The sequence below is a fragment of the Eublepharis macularius genome, chromosome 11, assembly GCF_028583425.1.
Source record: "Eublepharis macularius isolate TG4126 chromosome 11, MPM_Emac_v1.0, whole genome shotgun sequence".
NCBI classification, from domain to species: Eukaryota; Metazoa; Chordata; class Lepidosauria; order Squamata; family Eublepharidae; genus Eublepharis; species Eublepharis macularius.
Window position 1 is genome coordinate 82,956,262 of NC_072800.1, and position 24,626 is coordinate 82,980,887.

Genomic DNA, 24,626 nt, shown 5'->3' on the forward strand with positions numbered 1-24,626 from the left:
TGCTGAATAAATATTGGAAGACCAAAGGGGTTTATTCTGGCAATGTCATCACACTGAACAGCTAGAGGCTTAGGCAGAAAAAAATAGCAAAAAGAAAAAAATGAATATAATACTGTTTTTGCAATTTAATGGTTACCCTGGATAAGACAGATATTAGATTTGGAGAGTTAGAAATTTAAAACAGTGCACACTTAACTACAAGCAAGCCTCACTAAGCAGAAAGCAACTTAATTCTGAGTACAAATGCACAGAATTAGTATGCATAAACTTGGGCAGGGCAGTCCTATTGATCTGCTGTGCTGGTTACCATCACTGCACCAGAACTAAACACTGGTGTAACACAGTCCTAATCCTGCAGTAGGAAAGAGCAAGACTCCAGTAGCACCTAGAAGACTAACAAAAATTGTGGTAGGGTATGAGCTTTCATGAGACAACAGCTCAGTTCTTGGCATCTGAAGAAGTGAGCTGTGACTCACAAAAGCTCCTATCCTACCACAAATCTTGTTCGTTTTCTAGGTGCTACTGTACTCTTGCTCTTTTTTATTGCTACAGACAGACTAACATGGCTACCCTTCTAGTCTTACTCCTATTTATAAAAGTAATCTTTGTTTAAAGGGAACAGAACTTAGGGTTGTCAACATCAAAGTGGCACCTGGAAAGTCCCAGAATTACAACTGATCTCCAGGCGAGAAAGAGAACTTCCTCTGAAGAAAATGGCTGCTTTGGAGGGTGGACTCTAAAGCATAATACCCTACTGAAGTCCTTCCCTTCTCCTAAATCTGCCCTCTCCTGCCTCCATCCCTGCATCTCCAGGAATTTCCCAACCTGGAGTTGACAACCCTATTAGAACTACAGTTCAGGCCTCCTGCATCCCAACCACATAGCAATAGAAACAAAGGTAACTTCCATGTGGAGCTCTTGCTCCACTTTGCCTCTGGAACTTCAGTGGTTCTTCTGGGAGGTTTTACAAAACATTGCTGTCTGGTTGTTGTGCGTCTGCGTTTTGCCTGGCTCTGCTGCAGGTTTTCCAAAACTTTTGCATTCACAGCACAATGAGGTCAAACCAGGGAATCAATCTGTCAGTCCTAGGGTGGCAGTCCCTGGCAGTTAGATCCCCCAGCCCCTCACAGCAAGCAGGCAGGTACATTGGTTGAAGAAACGTTATTTAGAGATCTATTCAGTTCAGGTGTGCACTCATCGGTAGAAGTTGGCAGATGTGATTATTCAAACAGTAGGACTACTAATTATAGGGGACGTTCTCCCACCCTCTGGCCCGTTTTGCATTCAGGTGCGAAAACCCAAAAAGTGACATGGGAACAAAGGAGTCTAGTCTAGACAAAGTACAGAGTGGAATCATTCCCTCCTGTGAAAAGATACATTTCAGTACACAGCTGCAGCTTCGGTCCAAGGACACTCAGAAGTGAAAGCGCATATTACTTAGAGATAACAAAGAGGCCACTTGCGCCTCTGGAAATTAGTATTAGCAGTCTAGACACCCTCAGGCGACTTATATAAAATGCATGAGATACAGTATTTAACTTTGGCATTATATCAGTATGAGTTTAAGATGCAGTGTAAGATGCAGAACACAATAATGGCATGGATGCAGAACATAACAATGGCACGGATGCTTATATCACTCTCAGTATAAAATGCAGAACACAACAACGGCATGGATGCTTGCAGAACACAATAATGGCATGGCTGCTTGCATACATGACACAATCAGCACGGTGTAGTGGTTAGACTGTCATACTAAGATGTGGATGACCCAGGTCTAAATCCCTGCTCTGCCATGGAAGCTTCTTGGGTGTCCGTGGCCAGTTGCATAATTTAGTCTAATCTAATTCACAAGGTTGTTGTGAGGATGAAATGGAAAGGGAGCAAATGTAAGCCACTTTGGGTCCTCTCCATTAGGCAGGAAAGAAATGAAGTAAGTAGCCCCTACACCAAAGCAGCCCAAAACTCCAGGTGAGGCTTTTGTAGGCTCCCATGGGCCCATCCCTTATCTAGTGGTACCCGCTTTTTAAAATGGCGGTCACTCTAGCTGACCCTTTAAAAAATTTAACTGGATGTGCAGATGAGGTTATTTAGTTCCATGCTATGAAAAACTTCAACTGCTCATTTCAGCATATTAAAACTCTGCTAAAGGGACAGGATTCCCCCCCCCCCAACCAGCTGGCAATATTAGCCATACTCCATTCCCTTCTGTTCTCCCCAGCTACATGGTCCTATGTTAAGCTATAACTCAGTGGAAAATATGTAGCATGCAAGAGATGCCGGGCTTGGTTCCTGGCTAAAGCCTTGCAGCAGAAAAAAATCTGTACATTATAGCAATGTACAAACCTACACCTGAGACAGTACAAATAATATTTATTTACTGCATTTTTATCCTACCCTTCCTCTATGGAGATCAGGGAAATATACATAGTTATCCCCAGCTCTGTTTCATTCTCACAACAAACCTGTGAGGTGGGTTAGGCTGAAGGACAGTGACTGACCTAATTTTGACCAGTAGCAAATGGAGATTTGAATTAGGATCTCCCTGGTCCTACTCCCTTACTTTTAACCCTTGCACCACATTGGCTGTTTGGAAGCAACACGGCTTCTCTGGGAGCCCCCCCCCCCCAATATTTAAAATAAGGAACAAAAGTCAAAATTTCGTTTTAGAAAGTTTCTCCCCAAATTTCATGTGCTGACTACAAATCATGTGAAATCTAGCTCTTGAACTCACTCAATTATGAGCTCTGATTCCACAGCACAGATCGGGAATAGTTTTTGCTCATTCCTGGATTACGTACCCTAGCCTTGCTGCAGTCCTCTTTCTTATGGGCCATTCTGTTATCCATTGACAAGCACAAGAAGCCTGCCCAAAAAAGCTGTAAAAGTTGGTAGTAAACAGCCAGTCATACTTTGCCTAAAATGCACAGAACGACCAGATGGTACTTCTGAGCACTCATTAAAGCTTCAAATTACATCCTCACCTAAACTTCTCCTAACATCTGTCTGTCTGGCTACAGCCTTTGAATAGGTCATAAACCTAACATCTAGCGGCGCCCCCCTTCTTAGGGCTTTTGAAATGCGTTCTGATTAAACACCTTCCTTTGGGAATCCAGGAAAGTAGATTGCTTCAGTCTTCACATACTCTTCAACAAAATTGTCTCAATATACACTGAACTATATATAGTATACTGCATACTATACTATAAAAATCCCAGATATGTTTGTGTATGTGTCTGCATGTATGTATGGAGAGGAGATGGGAGTTAAAAGGAAGCTATCTGCTACCTCTCCTTCACATATATGTTCATGGTGGGGGGGGGGGAGCAAACGGACCTCCCTCTTTTTCAAATGACTAACACATCACAGAGTTCACAGGTCCAGAGGAGTTAGCCGTGTTAGTCTGTAGTAGCAAAATCAAAAAGAGTCCAGTAGCACCTTTAAGACTAACCAATTTTATTGTAGCATAAGCTTTCGAGAATCAAGTTCTCTTCTTCAGATGCATGATCCGAACTGGTCAAATACAGAAGAGGAGGGGAGAGAGGGGAGAAAGAAGGGGACATATATCACAAGGAGACAGAATGCAATTAGCGTGGAGGCAGTCAAAACATTCCTTTGCTTGGAAATGTAAACATCTCCTTTTGGTGTGCAGTCAGTTTGCCCTATTAGTTTGTAGCAGTGAAGGTATCCAATTCCTATGTAGTATAAGCCTTCGATGACCACAGCTCTCCCTGCCAGCTGCATCTGACAAAGAGAACCCCAATTCACAGGGTGAGTCTGGGGTCCCCACTCTGTGTTGAAGTCAGACATGAATTGTGGGTTGTTTTCAGTTCCCACAAATGCAGTGACTGGTTTGGATCAAGCTGCAGCACATGTGGGGAAGGAAGGGGCTTTGGCCTTCCTTCCATGCTATTGTATAACTTGAAATGGCACAACATGGCCCACTGGGGAATCCCATGGGTATCCCAGGGAATGCAACAGAATAAAGCGTGTTCCCATCCCCTAGCTGTTTCAGGTTGGGAAAATAGCATGGGGTGGGTGGGAATTTCAGACTAGTCCACATCAGAATCAGGCACAAACACAGGAATTGAGGATAACCCATAAGTCACACCAGAACCATCTAGCACTTTAATAATTGTTGTTTACTCAGTTGTTGATGCTTAGAAGTTTGTCTTATTAGGAAGACCCTAGTCTATTGCTAGGCAGACCAGACAGCGATGGACCAAAAGGGAAGCAGAACAGAAAGATGGAGGGGAGAAAACAGAACAGGAGCTGTAAGGACAGAAGAATAATGCCTGTGCTAAGAATCCTGCGTCATGTTGTCTCGGTGCCTGCATCGAGCTACACAACATTCTGTTTCTCACAATGGCCAATCAAGTGCTCTGCCTAGAAAGCCCAAAGCCTCTCCCGACTGTTGTCCCCAGCAGTTGACATTCAGATGCATAGTGCGTCCCCCATGGAGGTCCTATTGAGGCCACCTAATGTAGCCCGCTGCTCAATGAAGGATTGAGTAATGATGCAGATCCCCCTATTTAAATCAATCAATTAATTAACATCATTTATAATCATCCTTTCTCACTGAGACTCGAGGCGGATTTCATAGTGTGAATCAATACAGTCTAATTCAAAGACATTTAAGGAGACAATACAGCAACAGACAGTACATAGTAGTATAGTCTATAGTCCCTATCCCTGACACATCTCTTTGAGACCACTTCCTTAAAGTACAGGTCTCCTATCTGAATGAAAAAGTCCTAAATAATTCAATTTTGAACCTTTTGTGGAAAGCTAGCTTCTAGCAAGGGTTTAGGTGGGGAGCCATGTTGGTCTGCAGTAGAACAGTAGGACTGAGTCCAGTGGTACCGTAGAGACCAATTAGAAAGTGTAAGCTTTGGAGAGTCACAGCTCCCTTCTTCAGACACGAATCTAGCAAGGGATCTAATCTTACTCTCTGGAGCAAGAGAACTATGCACAAGCACACACCTGTGCGCATAACGAAAGATGTAGAGCCTGTGAAAATTGAATTAGTTTAATACACCGAGTAAATTGAGACTTTATGTAGCTGACAAAGGAGACTCTGGTGGAGGAAACTTTCTGCCACAGTCTAAGTGGAGACTAACACCATTTTATTCCACAAAAATGTTTTGGTGGACCTCAGGGGCTCCATAAATTTATGCTGGAGTAATTTTTTTGTTAGTCAATTCGCGCTGCAAGAGTCCTGTTTGTTTTTTGCAGCTACGGTCTAACACCGCTGCCCCTGCAGAATTATTTGCTTCCACAATAAATCGATTAGTTTTTAAAGCACCAGAAAAATGAGACGCTTCTGTCAAGGCGGGAAAGACGAAAGGAGGGCGGGGCTAAGGGCCTGAAGAGCCCGGGGGCGGGGCTTACTGATGACTTGAACGGCGCGTTTACTACCGGTTGTTTTGTTAGTGGGCGGGATCTAGGAGAGTCCATCGCGCCACGTAATGAGGAGGAGCGAGATTCCTCTACAGAAGCTACCCGGTTTAGTTTTAAAGGGAGGCGTTGGAATTGGAAAGTTTAGTTTCCTTTTCAAGAATTCAGGTTTTCTAGTCATCAGTAGGTGTCCCCAAGAGTATAAGGAGACTCCATGTAATCTTATTCCTGTCTCCTTTCCCCCCTCGATTGCCTGGAAGAGATGGTCGGTTCCGCAACGCGCGCGCGCCCTGTTCCCGCGATTAGGCTGCAGGTTGCTGGGAGGTGGGGGGAGGGAAGGGAAAGGGACATCCCAGGCCCTGGACCGGGGGGGAGTCGCCAGCCAGCCCCGAGTGATCATCATAATCTTTTCCAAAACATTGGTACAGACTCCGAGCGCGAGCCGCGGCGGTTAGCTGGGCGAGACCATGGCGAGCGAGGAGGAGGGGGAGCTGAAGGTCCCGGAGGGGATGTTCAAAGATGTCAAGTTCTACGCGGTGGGAGACATCGAGCCCCAGGTAACCTCCCGCGGCCTCGCTCGTGTCTCTCCTCCCCCCCGCGCGGCCGAGGCGTAGCGCGCTCTTGCGCCGGCAGGACGGTCCCATTCCTTGTCCCCCTCCCCCTTTTCGCGGACCGCGGGGCTGACAGCGGCTGGCGCTGGCTTTCGCCGCGCGCGTGCGCGAGAGGGAGATTTCTCCGGGGGGGGGCGCTTAGAGCGCGTTCTAAACCCTCACGGGGGGGGGGTGAAGAGCGTGAGGCGCTGGCGGCCGTTAACGGTTATAACGACCTCCACGCAGCCCTCTTCTCTTCCCCTGACGGGCGGTAGGCCCTCAAGCGGCCTGGAGCCAAAGGGGCGGAGGGGAAGGGGATGGTCTCCTCTCTTGGCCCCCACCTCTCCTCACCTCTCTGGTTGTAAAATGTTATGCTCGGCTTCGCCCTTTCCTTAGGGCCCCTGAAGGAAAAGGTTACCCGAGTAGGCCTCGCTCCATCCTATGACAGGCTTGGCCTTCCCGGTGGGTAGGGTTGCCAACCTTCAGGCGGGACCTTGGACTTTCCTGGAACTAGAACTAACCTCCAGGCTATAGAGATCAGTTCTCCTGAAGAATGTGGCTGCTTTGGAAGACTTTATACCGACTGAGGTCCCTGCCCTCTCCAAGCTACACCCCCAAATCTCCAGGAATTTCCCAACCCACAGTTGGCAATCCTATCAAAAAGCCTCTTTTTACAACCTGGGAAAAAAGGAGAGGGACAAGGAGAAGGCTTCTGTAAAGAAGCAGCATAACCCTCAGGTAAAACTTTTCTTGGGCTGTATCAGGTTGCTTGAGGTGTCACGTGTTGGGTGTTTTCCCATGTCAAAATTACCTGTGCTGTATTTTTTTTTAAGTCGGGGAAAGGCACGTTCCCCTTGATGTGGCTGGATTTTTATGGGTGCATAGAGGTCAAGGGGGTGTTCAAACATGGAAGCCGCCATATGCAGTCTGAATGATACTTGCTAAAGAAAGGGACACACACACACACACACACACACCATTTTGTGATTTTGCTAGTTGTGTGAACTGGCTCAGATTGTGACTCTCACAAATTTCTTGAGCCTCATGAAAGGAATGTTTCCAACACAAGCCCCTGCTGCCACTCCTCTGGGTTACTGCTCTTGTATGTAGTTCTTACAGGCACATAAATGCAGGCATGTTCTGCAAATATAGATATAGATAATATTCCTGTCTGCCACTGAAAAAGCTATTCCCCTTATCTGTTACATGTATGTGATGGGGAGCTACCATATCCTTTCAATCTGTTGTACTCTTACTTGTTTTGTTCCCTCTTAGAGTGTGAGTAAAACTCAATGCCTGAGTTTTAAGCAATAAAAAGTATCCCTGTTTCTGTAGCTGAGAAACAAGTTCTATTGATTTCACTGGGACTTGCTTTCTCATGAGTGAGTTTAGGATTGCAACTAAAAAGTTGCATATCAGATTCTGAAGTGTACCACTTTTTTGAACAAAGCATGTGTCAAATCTCAGCTTTTTGTCTCTGAGCAAGAGTTACATTTTGAATAGTCAAGATTTTATACAGAGACTGTTATTCCAGTTTTTGTTGTTTACTTTCAAGCAACCCTTCAATATAGATTACCAACATTCCTATTTTATAGATAATGAACTAAGGCAAACAAATAAGATTGGAGCCAAGGAAAATGAGCAGTGTTTTGCTTGTGAAAAAGAGCTTTCCAACTGTACCTATGAAGAACCACTCCTGAGGGCTAGAGAACCCCATGAAATGGAATGGATTGACACAGTGCATTACAGCTCGAGGAGGGCATTGGAAACTCACCTTTTCTAAACAGAAGTAACTTCTGATCGTACGGGAAACCCTTTGTATATTAGCCGTTGACTGTAGCTATACAGTTTCAACAACATTCGATTTATATACCGCCCTTCAGGACAACTTAATGCCGACTCAGAGCGGTTTACAAAGTATGCCATTATTATCTCCACAACAAAACACCCTGTGAGGTGGGTGGGGCTGAGAGAGCTCCAGAGAACTGTGACTAGCCCAAGGTCACCCAGCTGGCTTCAAGTGGAGGAGTGGGGAATCAAACTCGGCTTTCCAGATTAGAGTCCCGCGCAAAAGGTCTATTCTTAACACCCTGCATCATGCCATCCTCTTTCGCTGAGTAATTGGCACCTCCAAGTTTGATTGTTTGGTCTTGAGTTATTTTGGGAATACATCACATATAAACATGATATAGTTGTATTCTTATTTATTTACTTATATACTCAGTATTCCCTACCTCTCAGGGTTGTTGTGAGGATAAATGGAGGACAGGAAAACCCTGTAAGCTGCTTTGGGTCCCCCATAGGGGAGAAATGTAGATGTCAGGAATAAACATGGTATCTCCTCTAATCAGTGATCTCAGTTGTTAATCTGTCTTAGATGCGTAAAAAAAAGGGAGGGGATGATATCAACCCTCTTGTCACTTTATAACAACAGTGGTTTACACTATCATCCTAATCAGAGTTGCACTAATTTGAGTCCATGGATGTATAGAACACATGAAGCTGCCTTATACTGAATCAGACGATTGGTCTGTTAGGGTCAGTATTATCTACTCAGACTGGTAGTGGCTCTCCAAGGACTCAGGTGGAGGTCTTTCACATCACCTACTACGTGATCCTTTTAAATACAGGTGCCAGGTATTGAATCCAGGACCTTCTGCATGCCAAGCCAATGCTCCATCACTGAGCAATGGCCCATCCCTGTGTTTGTAATAGAACAATCGGGACTTTTTAGATTTTTTCATGCAACAGTCTCTGTGCTAGGCAGTGAAAAATATAAAAACATTTTCATTATCTTACATTTCATTTATTGCTGTGCTAACTTGCAATGTATATGTTTGGCCACTGCAAGAGAGAGACATGGTAGAGAGTAAAGCAAGCTGAGTTGTCCAGTGTCTCACTCCAAGCTCTGATGTTTCATCTTCCAGTTTTCAGGGGAAAGAGATTACTTACTATAATGGAAAAACTCCAGTTTGGCTTTAGTACAGTTTAACAGCAATGTTTATCTGAAATTGCATGGATTGAAAAGTTCTTGTCTTTTTAGGTTATTAAGTTTCTGAAAGATGGCAAGGCAAAGGAGGTTTCCTATAATGCTCTGGCATCACACATAATTTCAGAAGATGGAGACAATCCAGAGGTTGGAGAATCGCGTGAAGTATTTGATCTCCCTGTAGTAAAAGTGAGAACTTGTTGTACTACAGTTTGTTTTGTTTTTCCTTGTAGCAGACAGCTTTAGATCAAGGAGCTTAAGATCTATTCATTTGCATATGTGAGGATTTGTCCTGATTTGCAAAAAAGTACTGTGTATTGGTGGGTGGGGCATGTTACACTGATAATATCAAGAGTGTAACCAGATTCATCCTGTCCCCCCCCCTGTCTCCTGCCCTGCCCCGTGCTGTAGTGATTGACAGCCCAAATTATCTGGCTGTTAAGGATAGGATCTAGAAATCCTCTATCTGGGTTCCAAAAGAACTGCTGAAAGTTTGTATTGTATTATTTGAACAGCAGCATGGCTGACCTTTTATGAAAGTGAGAAAAGTTGGAGAAGTAATAGTTTGTGGAAACATACAGGCCTGCTATTTAAAAGAAAAAAACTTTTTTAAAAATCCCACTAGACTTGTCAAAACTCATTAGATCCTGTCCTTTATGTTGCAGGGTTCAGTTTATGAACCAAAATGAAGCTATCTTATCATGCCTGTGTATAAGTCCTTCTCAGAGAACATTCATGAAGCATGCTGATTAACTTAAATTGACTACATATTTTTCAGTAAATAAAAGTCAAATTATTGTTAGGATGTAATGTTTGTGTATGTAATCAACTTAATAAGTGTATTTTTCTTTTAAAAAATTCAGCCTTCCTGGGTGATTTTGTCAGTTCGATGTGGAGCTCTTCTACCGTATCCTTTTTTTCTTGAATTAAAATGTTCTAAAAAGTAGTAGTTAAATTTCCTTCTAATAAACTTCACATTCAAGTACGTATTGTCAGAAACGCAGTGTAAGAGGGTCAATCGCAGCCAAGGTAGAGGTTTTAGGATCCTTGGAGACTAATTGCCAATTGAATATTGTTACCTTATTGTAACATTATAACAATGTGTGTAGACTTTCTTGATTTCCAGATTTTATTTTTTTAGTAAGTTTTTAGCCCCTTTCGTTGTGGACATAATGCCTTTCCCCTTACATCACTGCAGTGAACGCTTGAGACTTTTAAAAATGAAAGCTGGGAATTCAGAGAACCTGTCACACATATTGTTATAACTTTATATCAAGATAATAATATTCAGTTGCAAGCTGCCCCCTCCCTGTGACAGAAGGAAGAAATGGCTGCTTCATGGGCGGGACTAGGAAAATCCAAACTTTCCTACCCTCATGGCAGCCATCCTTAACAACAGTTGGTCTGCCACATTTTGAACTAGCTCCAGTTTTTACCCATTCTGTCTAAACAACATAGTCCACACATACAAGCCTATGAATATATAGATGAAATTTCTGAGAATTAATTTTTTTTGGAATATGTTGAAGCCAATGTGCAGGAGAGTCTTATTCTTAGTTTTCTTTTCTATATGTTACAGAGATCAGAGATACTCAGCATAACAAATATGTGTATTTATACAAGATTTTGCTAAGGGCTCTACTGTCTTTATTAGCTTGTGGCTACAACTATTTTAGCAGTGTGGAGTAGAGGCAAAGAAAGACTGGAGTCCTATACAGTTACATGGAATTAAGCCCCATGGAATTTGTTGTGGCTTCCCTGCAGAGTGTTAGATAAGAAGAGAGAATGACTTAATGAAGGACACTCTGTGCTCAGAGGGAGGATTTGAACTCCTATCTTCTTGGCCTACATCTAGCTGTCTTTCTTAGATCTCCCTAAGGAGATTCATCTATCTTCCTCTATTGTTGTCTTCTGCCAGCAGGTGAAGACTTTTTTGTTTTGTTTGGTGTTCCCTCACTAACTTCCATTGGCCCTCCTTCCAGTTTCTGTGTTTTTATGCTTGCTGCCTTGGAGACCCTAAGTTGGGTAGAAAGAAAGTGTGCAAATGTTTTAAATAAAATAGATTAGATTTGTGTGTCACATTTTGTTTTCAGTTGATTAAGCAACTTCACAGATGATGCTTAGGAGTACTAAGTAAAAAAATTCTGTTGGTTATTTCCTCATTTTAAAGAAGTTTTAATTGTGCTTATATTATCCTTGACACTTTTCGTCAGCTTGAATGGTTTCTCCCCAGAATCCTGTCAGATCTTTTTTGGAGTTGCTGCTTGTTTATCTCAGGTAACAATGCTAGATTGCAAAATATCAGACTGTATAAATTTTTTCTCAAATAAAATTTGGTATGAAAATAACTTTCCCTTTCTGGTAGGTTTCTTCTGAAGACCGAAGTACGCTGTGGGCTTTGATTACTTTTTATGGCGGAGATTGCCGGCTGAGCCTCAATAAAAAGTGCACTCATTTGATTGTACCTGAACCAAAAGGGGTAAGAGTTTTATTATATATTTATATTTTATTATTTTATAGCTTTATTACATTTATTACATTTCTCTCTATTTTGTGCTTTTGGCCTTGTTGAGACAAAATCATGCTTCTGCAACATCTTGCCTTGCAAGATTTTTAGAAATTTTAACTTGAAGTTGACTTTAGAGATGCATATTTTGCAAAGTTCTTAATGAGTTCCTTTCCTTAGGAAATTTAACAGTCAGGGGTCCTGTTATGGCTTAGTAATAGGTTAAAAATATGAAAGAGAAGGTTGCAATAAATGGGTGACTTCCACAATGAGTTTCCCCCAAGGATCTGTTTTATCTTACCAGTATTATCTAACTCATAAAAGATACCGGGTTAGAGATTAATAATGAGGTAGCCTCATTTGTACTTAGTGTTTGGTATGACAAAATCATTAAAAACTGAAAGATCTCTCATAAGACAGCAAATGATATTTGTAGTGAGTGACTTCACCAAGCTGAGCATACTGGCAGTCAAGCTAGCTTCTGCTTTTTGGGGCTTTTCATCTGCGTTGGTTATATGATTCCACCTAAATGGCCAATTTTGGTTTGCTGGACTGAAAATGAACTTGTACTCACAAGTGCAGGATTTTTTGCAACTTTGTGATGCAAAAGTTCTTGTGGTAGTTGTGAAAAACTTCCCCAAATCAGTGCTGGAAAAAAATAGAACCTATCTTGTTTCTTTAAAAAGAATAAAAATGTTGGCAACACAAATTTTGACAAATTTTTGATAAATAGGAATTGAAAAATATTTTTCACCCCTTAATATAGAATAAGTACTAATTTTGATGAATGTATGAGAGTAAGTCCTTTTTTACAACTATAAATTAGTTTTAATAAGTATGCTTCATGTTAGCCAATTAGAAATAGTTGGAATGTCATTAGATTTCCACCAAGCAGCTATGCATAATCTGGCAGCCATTATTAAACTGCTTTCCATCCTAGCAGTGAAATCCTAAGCAGACTTACTCCAGTCTAAGTCCATTGAAATAAATGGCTTAGACTGGTGTAACTTTGCTTAGGATTTCATGTAGATCTCTAGTATCCATGTTTTCTTTCAAATAATCCTAGGATCTCAAGGAATGTTACGTCCTGTTATTCCAAACTCTGTTCCAAAACTAGCCTCCAGAATACCTGAATCCAGGGGCATTACCACAAAGTATGTATGAATGAATGAATTTTATTCATGGTCAGTGGCCAACACTTAAAAACACCAGTAAGAAGGTATCACAGAAATAAATAGAAACATCAGTAAAGTCATTCAGAATACAGATATTAGATCAATACAACCCACTCTCTGGAGATGAGATTGAGAGGACCCTGCGAGCAGTGAGACCTACCATGTGCTTCTTGACCCGTGCCCGTCATGGCTGGTGAAGGCCAGTGTGGATGGGCTACGGACTGCCTTGGAGGCCATTGTCAACATGTCCTTGAACTCTGGGGTCTTTCTTGAAGCATTGAAGGAAGCTGTGGTTAGGCATCTACTGAAGAAACCATCTTTGGACCCCACTGACCCGGTCAGCTACTGCCCAGTTTCGAATCTTCCGTTTCTGGGCAAGGTGATTGAGCAGGCAGTGGTGGAGCAGCTACAGGGTTTCCTGAATGATTCCTCATCCCTAGATCCCTTCCAGTCGGGCTTCCGCCCGGGTCACAGAACAGAGATGTTGCTGGTGGCTCTCACTGATGATATCCACAGGAAACTGGATCGTGGCGGATCAGCGCTGCTGATATTGTTGGATTTGTCAGCAGTGTTCGACATGGTCGATCATGATCTATTGACCCACTGGCTCGCCAATGTGGGGATACAGGGGACTGCCTTACAGTGGCTTGTCTCTTCTCCACGGTCGGGGACGGAGGGTGGTGATTGGGGAGAAATTGTCATCCCGCCACCCATTGGTGTGTGGTGTCCCTCAGGGGTCAATACTTTCCCCGCTATTGTTTAATGTTTATATGCGCCCCCTCGCCCAGTTGGTGCAGAGTTTCGGACTTGGGTGTCATCAATATGCCGATGACACCCAATTATATCTGATGATGGACAGCTGGCCTGATTCTGCCCCGGATGTCTTGGAGTGTGCCTTTGAAGCTGTGACTGGATGGTTGAAACAGAGTCAGTTGAAACTAAATCCCACAAAGACGGAGGTCCTGCATGTAGGTCTGGGGTCCATGGGTACGGGAGTCCGGCTCCCCGCTCTTGATGGAGCGTTGCTTGCGAGAGTGAGGAGCCTGGGGGTGATCTTGGATGCCTCCTTGACTATGGAGGCACAGATCGCAGCAGTTGTCCAGTCTTCATTTTTCCATCTAAGACAAGCCCGGCAGCTTGTCCCCTACCTGTCGACCCACGACCTAACAGCAGTGATCCAAGTAACGGTTACCTCTAGATTAGACTACAGCAACTCGCTCTACGCAGGGCTTCCCTTGGGCTTCATCCAGAGATTACAGCTGGTTCAAAATGCAGCTGCACAGGTGATTGCAAGAGTCCCAATAGGGGAACATATAACACCTATATTACGCCAGCTGCATTGGCTACCAGTTGAGTACTGGGTCTGGTTCAAGGTTTTGGTGCTGACCTATAAAGCCCTATGCGGACTGGGTTCAGCATATCTGTGGGACTGCCTCTCCCTATATATACCCCAGAGGACACTTCGTTCTACACACAAAAAACTTTTGGTGGTCCCTGATCCTAGGGAGGCTTGCCTGGCCTCAACCAGAGCCAGGGCCATTTCGGTCCTGGCACCGGCCTGGTGGAACTCTCTGTCTGATGAAACCAGGGCCCGACAGGATTTATTATCTTTCCGCTGGCCCTGTAAGACAGAGATGTTCTGCCAGGCATATGGCAGAGGCGAGGCTGGGCACCTGCCGGCCATACTTGACTTGACTTGAAAAGATCTGTCCACCAGCCTATATATATATCTATAGATATGGATATATGGGCCATGTCTGAAATGAAGCAACTCTTCCATCGCCATCTGAGGAGAAGTTTTTATTGTATGTAGTGTTTTAAATTTTATTAGTGTAAAAATTAGTGTAAAAATTCTCCTATGCTCTTGATTTGATAAATTGAAGAGATAAGGCATAGGAGTTACCCTATTAATGGGATCTAAAAGGACTCGCCATTTCTCTGTTCTGTTTAAATCATGTTGCCTCGCAATATCTAGTATCCTCTGTCTTACTATGTCCTTAGCTTTCTTTATAACTCATAGAGCACAGATAATTGTTTTGAAAGACCATATGCAACTAATCTGCTTGTTGGGAGTCATATCTAGATCTGTTTGAAAAGTAATTGCCAGTCGATTTGGTGACAAGTAGTAGTGGTACATAATCTTAAAGAAATTCTCCTTCAGATGAGATTAATTTAAACTTAATAGGATATTTACCCAAGTGCAATCCACATGTCCAGTGATTTTTCTGCATTCAAATTGTATTCCATTTTTTAAATGAAATTCACATGTGATTCTTCCTTACCTAAAGGTAGGGCATAAAAATCTGCCGTGCAACCTTTAGTAATTATTACATTAATGCATTACACTTTTTATGATGGTATGTATCTACATCTTGTTTAATTAAATTTTAGATTCTATAAAGATCAAATGGAACACTTTACCTAGGCTTTTAGCTCAAGAACACCGTCCCTTGGGGTGTGTGAATCCTATCACTAACACCACCTATGGCATTTTGTTTTCTTTGTGTGACCTATATATTGCTGCTTCCCAAAAGGTTTTTGCTGCCATCAAAAGCTTTCGCCTTAAATCAATTCCGTTTAACTGGTATTATAGCAAGGTTTGTTATAGATGGTGGTATGACAGAGCGATCAGCATGTAGGGGTGGCTGTGTAGTAAAAAGAGGGATTCTTTATCCCAGATGAAACAGTGTTTTGCTTAACCAGAAGTAGAATTTATTTATAAGAACATATATGGGATGGTTGCAGAGTATTGAGAAGCATATTGGTTTCAGAATAGTTCATAAGTTTGGTGATTTCAAAAATAGTTGTATCTTCTTAAAGGTATATTCACAGATGAGTCACAAAGACTAGTTTTCTACACAGATGTTCACTAACAGAATAAACACTCCTATCATCCACACAAACATAAGATTTCCCTCTGGCTTTTCCACACAGCTTGCCTGACTTAGACAGAATGGATACTTTCCCTCATCACTCAGACTGCAGTTCACTCCACCTCCTAGGGTACAGTCATTGCACACTTCACTCACCCATCCAACCCCTCTACCTTTATTCTTTAAAAGACTACACTTTTAATAATGGTAAACTTATATTCAAGCCTCTCATTAATACACAGAAATAAAACTCACAAAGTTTTTTACATGCAAAACATTACATGCATCTTTACTGCAGCAATTAAGCCTAGCCATGACAGAGAGAAATGTTTTGGTTGGAATGATAAATTTCACAATGGAGTTCACCTTCACATTTTTTAAAAATTTGTGATTGATAATATTTTGTAGTGTTTATTTAAGTAAAAAGTTTTAAATTTTGGAAGTACCGTGGGTGACAACTGAACTAACTGCTGATAATCGCAAAACATCTAGATTTATACATACTAAAGAACCTTAGTATTTTTAAATAGACCTTGAAAATAATTCATCACTTCCTTTAAGGTGTTACCATATTATAAAACCGAGAACAGGATTGATTAATTTGGTTTATTTCAACACTGACAAAGTGAATGTTTAAAACTAATATTCAGTTACCTATAGTGCTATATTATAACTATTACTGGAAGGAAAAAAATTGTTTAATGTTTTATCTTAGGAAAAATATGAAAGCGCCTGTAAAGAGGAGAATATTAAAATCGTGACACCTGACTGGGTTTTAGATTCCATCTCTGATAAAACCAAAAAAGATGAGGCATCCTACCATCCTCGGTTAATTATATATGAGGAAGAGGAGGAGGAGGAGGAGGAGGAAGAGGAAAATGAAGAACGGGATTCTCAAAATGAAGCTAGCACAGATGAAAAATTATCAAGTCCAACATCTTCTCGAGAAGGATCACCTTTGGGTGATCCACCTTTTTCACCTAAATCTATTGATGCTGACAAAACAAAAGGAGAATTGATGTTTGATGATTCTTCAGACTCCTCTCCTGAAAAGCACGAAAGAAATTTGAACTGGACACCTGCTGAAGTTCCACAGGCTGCTACTGCAAAGCACAGATTACCTACGGGCAAGGATTCTGGATTGATTAATTTGTGTGCCAATGTTCCACCTGTACCAGGCAATATTTTGTCCTCAGAGATTAGAAGTAACATAATAGCATCAGTGCAAAATCCTCAAAGCTCTGGACGTCCTGAAAAGATGGCTACATGGAGTACTGCAGTTCGGACACTAAGGAATATTACTAATAATGCTGATATTCAGCAAGTTAATAGGCCATCAAATGTAGCACATGTAAGTGTTTTAAAGTATAAAATAATGAACCATTTCTTGATAGTGAACCTTTCCTCAGTACTGTAGAATATGAAGCTACCTGATTAAAGAACTCTTAACTGATTCATTGAATGAGATCTAGTTAATTATATTTGCATACAAGTAAAAACATTTTTGAAGCAAAAGGCATATTTTTTGTTTTTAGATGATATAGGAATATCAGAACAGGCATCTTCTTAGAAGTGTTGCCTCATGTCAGAGTGAACAGAAAGCCTCTTCAAAGATGGCTCATGCCCTCTGCAGATTTTATAAATACTGTAGAAAGTCTTTTTAAAAAAAATCTGCCTGATTAAGGGTCTCCTTCTAGTTGAATAAAAGTGTTGGATCTGTTAATAAGTAATGATTTAAATGTTGCAGTCCTAGTATAGTTTAATTCATCATGAACTTTGTGTTGTGGTGTGTGGATAGGTTTAGTTTTTGATTTTGATAGGGCTGAGGTGTGGCATCTACAGGGGCAGCCTCCAGTGGACTTGGAATGAAGGGATTGGGTTTATACATGGATAAAGGGGATGTATACGTTGTTTCCTTTTACTCTATAGGTCTGCTTTCCTATAGCATCCGGGCAAAGTTTCTTAGCCAGCCACTTATTCTTGTAGGCTTCTTTCCATGTCCAAAATTGTGTGAGACTTAACAAATCCCACGATATCACAGGAGTGGCTTTGCATTCTCATCACCAAAATTTTTCTCAACTGGTTCTGGTTGCTCTCATTACTTTGGAAGGCCTCACTCCAACACAATCTAGAATAAAAATTACCATGTAGGTTTATGCATTTGAGTCCGCAAGTATATTGTTTTCAGCTGCTATGATCATAAAGTCTTGGTATATTTGGAGGATAATAGTACAAAAATATTGTTAGAAGTTATTAAATATTGCAGGTCTTATTTAGGAGCAAGTTGTCTTAAAATTCAAAGGACCTTGATGCAGGCTTGCTTAGAAGATGGTTTGTATGAAATGTGGGGGGGGGGCATACTTTCAGGTACTTTGGTTTAGAATCAGAATTCAAAGGAATAACTTCTGTTTGCCAATGGATACTACTGATGTAGTGCATGAGGTGTCTTTTTCAATTTTTGACAAAGAATGTTTTCCCATTTACTTTCAGTTGATTCTAGTACATGAAAAGGTTCTAAATCAGGCAGAAACTGAAAATAAGAAATGTATTCAGGTTCCACTTCTACATTCATAGCAAACCAGACTGTGTGGCTGCATTTGGATGGCAAACAGAAACATGGATAAGTTAAAATGTGCTTGGCTGACTGTCTTGGGCATGTACCTTACCCTTCTTCCTTTCTTTCTTGTGTGGATTGTAGCACATCCCAGTTAGAAACTAACTTTAGCTGTTTGTGACATGCAAATGCAGTTGTGCGGATTAACTAGAATTTGTTTTTCCCAGCACCAACTGGCTTTCTAACACTGGTTAATTTCCATTTTTGCATTTGTATTTCACGGGTAGTTTCTAACCAGGGTTCCTTTATTGCACTCTACTTGTGTACATTTTAACTTAATAGTGGTTGTGTCTAAATGCAGTCCTTTTTCTATAGAAACATGAAGGATCCATTCAGGAAATCCCATTTTCCCTCTTTGCCACTCCTGCCCCCTTTCCAACTACCTTTCTGGTTCTTTTTACATGTCTAAAGTGATGGCGTTCTTGTGCCAATTTAGGTTACTATATCACCCAACCTCCATCAGGTGGTCTTGTGCAATTAACTTCTGGAGAGTGGGTTACTCCCAAGTTAGGTTCTTTTCATATCAATTTTTTATGCAAAACTAGGGGGTTTCTTTGGGTTTGCTGCCCTAAATAGTTGCCTGGCAGGCTCTGTTGTGTGGGTTTGCCTATTAATGTGGGGTCAGCCCTTGGTATTTAAATTTAGAAGTGGAATGTCAGTGTGCAGTCCATTGAAACGGAGCTTGTCTATCTTTTAGGTCATGAAATCATGCTTCTACATATCATGCTTGAAGAGGAAAAAATGGTCCTTTTAGGGTATTCAGTTTATACTGGTTTGCCTTAAATTTATACTGGTTTTCCTTTTAGTATGTTAATTAAGCAAAACATAATGTAAGGCTGCTTTTTTCTTACTGGAGTTTTCATTCATGAAAATCACATTTGTGAAGGAATATTGAATAATAGTATAAATGTTTATTTTAGCAGAAAAGTACAGCAGATGCTTGCTTTCTATTTCAGTGTGCCAGTGGTCTTTTACCTTCTCACGCAGCCCTAATGAAATACTCCTAACTTTTCCATGTATGATTTATGCTTTTAAATGTTCATAGAAATATGAAGATCACAAGCATCACCTTTGTTTTCTAGATCTTACAATCACTTTCAGCACCTACAAAAACATTAGAGCAGCAGGTAAACCACAGCCAACAGGGACATTCAAATGCAATGTTGCTTAATCAAGTTAAAATGACATCTGAAACACACTTACTGCAGCAGCATCAACCGCAGCAGCCTCCGCAGCAGCAGCAGCAGCAGCAGCAGCACCCTCTCTTGCACCTGCAACCCCAGCAAATCATGCAGTTGCAGCAGCAACAGCAGCCTCCGCAGCAGCCTCCAGTTGCTCAGCAGCCTTTTCCTCAACCACCTCATCAGTTTACTCAACAGCAGCAGCAAGTTCATCAGCACCAGTTTTCTCAGCAGCAGGTACAGTTTCCTCCCCAACAGTTGCATCCCCAACAGCAGATACATCGTCCACAGCAGCAGTTACAGTTCCAACAGCAGCATGCCTTGCAGCAGCAATTACATCAGTTACAGCAGCAACAGCTACAGCAGCAGCAATTGCAACTACAGCAGCAAAACCTTCAACAGCAGCTACAGCAGCATCAACAGCAGCAAATTCAGCAGCAACAACTACAGCAGCAACATTTGCAGCGAATGCAGCAGCAGCAGCAGCAGCAGCAGCAACAACAAATTCAAAATCCATCGTCACAACACTTGACTCAAACATCTCAGACGCTGCAGCATCAGGTTCCCGTTCAGCCACCTCAACATCCCCAGCCACAGCAGCTGCAGCAACATCAACTGTTTGGGCACGATCCTTCTGTAGAAAGTTAGTAATCAGCCTATTTTGTTATCGAGTGAAGGTGTTATTAGGCTTAAATTTCAGAACTTGAAATACTAACAGTGCAATCCTGTGCCGAGTTACTCCAGTCTAAGCCCATTGACTTAAATGTGTTTGGACCAGAATAACTCAGCATAGCATTGCACTGTGAGGGATTTTTAATTTAAGTCAGCTGTAGTATCTTGGTGCAGGATTTGCACCTGTAGGAGTATTCAGTGAGGATTTTCCTCTTAACTAAATAGATAAAAATGTTCACAAAAAACATAATTATGCCATTTGAGTCAAGATATGTTTATAGTGTTGTAAACAGCCTCATCTTTGATATTATTGAATAAATTGTACTGCAAAAGAAACCTAATGTGAATTGCATACTAATCACCAAGAGAGTTTGAAAATCTGTAGGATCGTATTCTGTTTAACTGCAGTGGTGGACCGCATATACAAACTTTTCCGTTTCTTTCCTGCATTTCAAACTTTTTTTCCGAGACCTTCGATGGCAAGAGCGGTGGTTTGCCATTGGCTGCCTCTGCAATCCTGGTCTTGGTTGGAGGTCTTCCATCCAATTACTAACCAAGGCCCACCCTGCTTAGCTTCTGAGATCTGACAAGATCAGGGGCATAGATGGTAATAAGCCATTAGTTATGGTCTAGAATGATACTTTAGGGTGTTTCATACTAATTTTATTTGTATTACTTTTCTAGTTCCGGAAGAATATTTCTTACTGGGTTGCATTTTTGCAATTGCTGATTACCCTGAGCAGATGTCTGATAAACAACTGTTGGCAACCTGGAAAAGGGTAAGTATTTGGTCAATTTTTCATGTTTATTTCTTTGTGCCTTGTTTTTTGAGAGCTGTTCTCCGTCAAAATAGCAGATTAAAAATTAGGATTTTTAGAAAAACATGATTGATTTTGATATTGTATAAATTAATCAGTACAACACAGAAATGTTAAGTCTATCTTCTGAAAACTATGCAAAATATTCTGAATTGTTCTCCTTTTATTCACTTTCCTCCCTTCCTAGTTTAAATTAAACTGCACCTTTATAGAGCTCTCCCACCAGAATTTCTTGCAACTTAAAAAATGTTGTCCAGAACCTTATTGTTCAAGGTTCCTTGATATTATGGAACATTCTTAAGTAAGTGGGTTGTTGTTTGTGCCATAATTATAGTATGCATCCTAAGGAAAGCTGTTAAGATAGCAAACTTTTAAGAGTCCGCAATTTGTATTGGTTTTCTAGATAATCCAAACACACGGTGGAACAGTTGATCCAACGCTCACAAGCCGATGTACGCATCTTCTCTGTGAAAGTCAGCTTAGTAATATGTATGCTCAGGTAAAACAAGATAATGCATACTAATCTGAACTTCTCACTTGTAAGTCTTACTGAGGAGCAGCCTTTTCATTTACCAAACGACTTCACAGTAAAGGAGTATATTTTTCTTTTACAAAGACAAAAGGTCTGTTTATCTCTTAGAAGTATGCAGCTTGCCATGAGTTAATTTGTGTATTGTGTACTTCTAAGATGCCAAGAGTTCGTATGAAGATCAGCATGGTATGAATGAGCCTTTTTCTCAAGCATTTTGGGAGGTGGTGCTGGGGAATCAGTGCACTTGCGCTTCTTAGGGAATCCAAGTTTCTTGGAAACAAACCACAGCAAACCACATCTTTACTGCTGAGCTCCAAGCTGAAGAGGAAGGTGGAAGATCAGCCCTGCAGTTGCACTGCAACTGTAATGTGTTAACCCTCCCTAGACTGGGACGAGGTTGCTATGTTCATCATAGATAGGTGGGATATTTATGACAGATTGTGGAACTGTATATTTCATGAATGAATTCTGGAATTGGATCAGTGTGATGCATTTTCAATTGTATGAATGACTTGTTACTATATAATGCACACAACTCACACAGGTCCTATGGTGGCTACCCGACAACTTGATGCCACACAATTTGCCTGGGCCCAGCGGTGGCTGCTACACAATAACTTGTGCTAGCCAATGGGTCCCTTATTGTGCTAATGCTGTCTTGGTAAGATGTTTCTCTTGTCTTAGAGATTTTGAAACACGCTGCGATGTTTAAGGTTTCCTTTGGGTACATCTTTTCAGTATCTCATAAAATGTTCCCCAGCATTTTCAGAGTAGGAGTATCCAGGCAATTTGTTCTTGACTGTTCATTGAATTCTCTTGTCCATAGTCTAGTTTCTTTGGTTGTTGTGGGTTTCTAGTTTCTTTACTTCTCTCTGATTTCAGGGCTTACATCGCTTAATTTTTCAGTGTTAAGAATATAATAAATATTGTATTAGATGAAGACCTACATTTTGAAATATTGTGGCACAACAGTTCATTCTGATCTGAAAAGTTTAGCATAGTACTCTACTTTGCTCAAGGGAACTGTCATCTTGTTCACTTCCAATCAATCTTGTGAGGCAAGTCATTTTCCAAATGAGGAATTGTGACTGAGTGTGACTTGTTAACTTCCGTCTGTGAACCCATGTAAGAGGAGACATTTGTACTCGCAAGTTAAAGCGTATTAATTTATTACACATCCACCTCATGTTGACTTAAAAATAGTTGAAAGTTTCATAAATCAAAAGTACATATTGACAGTCTTTCTTTAAAACATCAGTTTTTGTACACTGCATTTAAAATGTAAACTAAAGCATACAGTGACTGTGTTCTGCTGCTTATATGAATTGCAGGCATTAAGAGAGAGGAAGAGATGTGTTACTGCACATTGGCTGAACTGTGTGCTGAAGAAAAAGAAAATGATACCACCCCATCGAGCTCTCCATTTTCCAGTAGCATTTCCACCAGGAGGGAAACCTTGTTCTCAGCATGTAAGAAAACTAAATCTAACATTTTGCTATATTTTCTCTAGGTGATATTTTCTGTAAATGTTATTTTGTCTGGAAAATACACACATTGGCAGCAGTCAGATCCCCCCCCCCAATTTTAAATAGTTGAAATGAAAACAATTACGTGAACAAATTAGGGATGCTTTTCATCCTGGTCCTAAGCTCCAAATTTTGAAAGTAAATTCTGAAAATCAGTGAGGTTTATTTCCATTGTGTGTAATTTTCGTTTTTCAAGAAAAATAGTAAATAAATAACACATTTTTTTAAAAGAAAGTGTGGAGATGTTTGTTTTGATATAGTTACATGAATATTACTGAACTTACTGCATATTTATGTTTTTTAATGGTATGCTGATTTCAGGGTATCAGGAAAATTACCTCCCAGTGACTTCACTTATCCAGTTTGAGAGCCAGTTTGGTGTAGTGGTTAAGAGCATGGGACTCTAATCTGGAGAACCGGGTTTGATTCCCTACTCCCCCACTTGAAGACAGCTGGGTGTCACCACTTCTAGGAGCTCTCTTAGCCCCACCCACATCACAGGGTGTTTGTTGTTGTGAGGATAATAACATACTTTGTAAACTGCTCTGAGTGGCTGTTAAGTCATCCTGAAGGACAGTATATAAATCAAATGTTGTTGTTATTATTATCTTTTATGTTTAAAAGTTGGAAATGAATCATTTTTATCAATAAACACATTTCCATGCCCTGTGGGGAGAGCCTTCCTAAGTTGAACGATCCCATCTTTGTATAACTAAACAGAAAGAGTGCTTGTCTGGCAGCAGTTGAATGTCCAAAGAAAATAATAAATGGAAAGTGCACACATTGGTAGCACTCAGATTCCCCCCCCCCCATTTTAAAGAATTGAAGTGAAAACAATTACGTGAATAATTAGGGATGCTTTTCATCCTGGTCCTAAGCTCCATAGTGTGCTTCAGTGAAACAGAACACTTGAAAAGAGGTGGAGGGAGATTGGTCCCCAGCACAGTCAATCTGTTTAAGAATTGGTCATACTTCCTCTTGTAGTACATTAATTGACACGTTTGGAGGGAACAGATGTGCACTTTTTCTCCTGGACCACATACTACGGTAAGCAAGAATAGAAATTGTGCACCCTAACGACTGTTTCTGCTTCTTTCCCTGCATCACATTTTGAGAACCATTTAATTATTACACATATATTATTTATAACGATTTTGTCCTTTTTCTTTACCAGATAGTCTCCGTGACAGGTTTTGTTGATAGTGACAGAGATGATCTCAAGCTGATGGCCTACCTAGCAGGTGCAAAATATACAGGCTATCTTTGTCGCAGCAACACAGTTCTCATCTGCAAGGAGTGAGTAACATATCACAGTGGCATTCAGTAGCAAATCTTGGATCTTTTGAATTGATAATTCTGGTAGCATCAGTATCCTGCTTGTGCAGATTTTCCAGACACATCTTTTTGGTAATATATTTCTAATTATAATAGATGGCCTACTTCTTGTTACTGTTAAACTGCATCTTAGTCTAAATTTGTTTTATATTGGATGAAAAAGGATGCTAACATCAATGTTGTTTCCATTGGTAGGATTCAGGTCCGGTAGCACCTTGAAGACCAACTGGATTGCCAGGGTATGAGCTTTCAAGAGTCAAAGCTCCCTTTGTTTGAGCTTTGACCTTCAAAACCTCACACCCTGGAAATCTAGTTGGTCTTTAAAGTGCTACTGGACCCAAATCTTGTCTTCTACCAACACAGCTACCTACCTGAAACTATTTCTGTTGTGTCTGAATTGTATGTGTTTACTGCATTT

At 41.0% G+C, this 24,626-nt stretch overlaps 1 protein-coding gene across 2 annotated transcripts in view; it reads left to right on the forward strand.

The window, feature by feature from the left end:
• The first annotated feature begins 5,796 nt into the window (after nucleotides 1-5,796).
• PAXIP1 (PAX interacting protein 1) overlaps nucleotides 5,797-24,626 on the forward strand; it is a 31,556-nt gene continuing 12,726 nt past the window's right edge. For both annotated transcript variants that reach the window (XR_008597875.1, XM_054992157.1), the window contains exons 1-11: nucleotides 5,797-5,954; nucleotides 9,031-9,165; nucleotides 9,840-9,883; nucleotides 11,190-11,253; nucleotides 11,342-11,455; nucleotides 16,246-16,881; nucleotides 19,227-19,968; nucleotides 20,682-20,776; nucleotides 21,219-21,314; nucleotides 22,679-22,816; nucleotides 24,048-24,169. Coding sequence is in view for 1 of the 2 variants with exons in the window: in XM_054992157.1 (XP_054848132.1) it covers nucleotides 5,865-5,954; nucleotides 9,031-9,165; nucleotides 9,840-9,883; nucleotides 11,190-11,253; nucleotides 11,342-11,455; nucleotides 16,246-16,881; nucleotides 19,227-19,968; nucleotides 20,682-20,776; nucleotides 21,219-21,314; nucleotides 22,679-22,816; nucleotides 24,048-24,169 (2,276 nt within the window). In the remaining variant the exon portion in view is untranslated. The remainder of the gene's footprint in view (nucleotides 5,955-9,030; nucleotides 9,166-9,839; nucleotides 9,884-11,189; nucleotides 11,254-11,341; nucleotides 11,456-16,245; nucleotides 16,882-19,226; nucleotides 19,969-20,681; nucleotides 20,777-21,218; nucleotides 21,315-22,678; nucleotides 22,817-24,047; nucleotides 24,170-24,626) is intronic.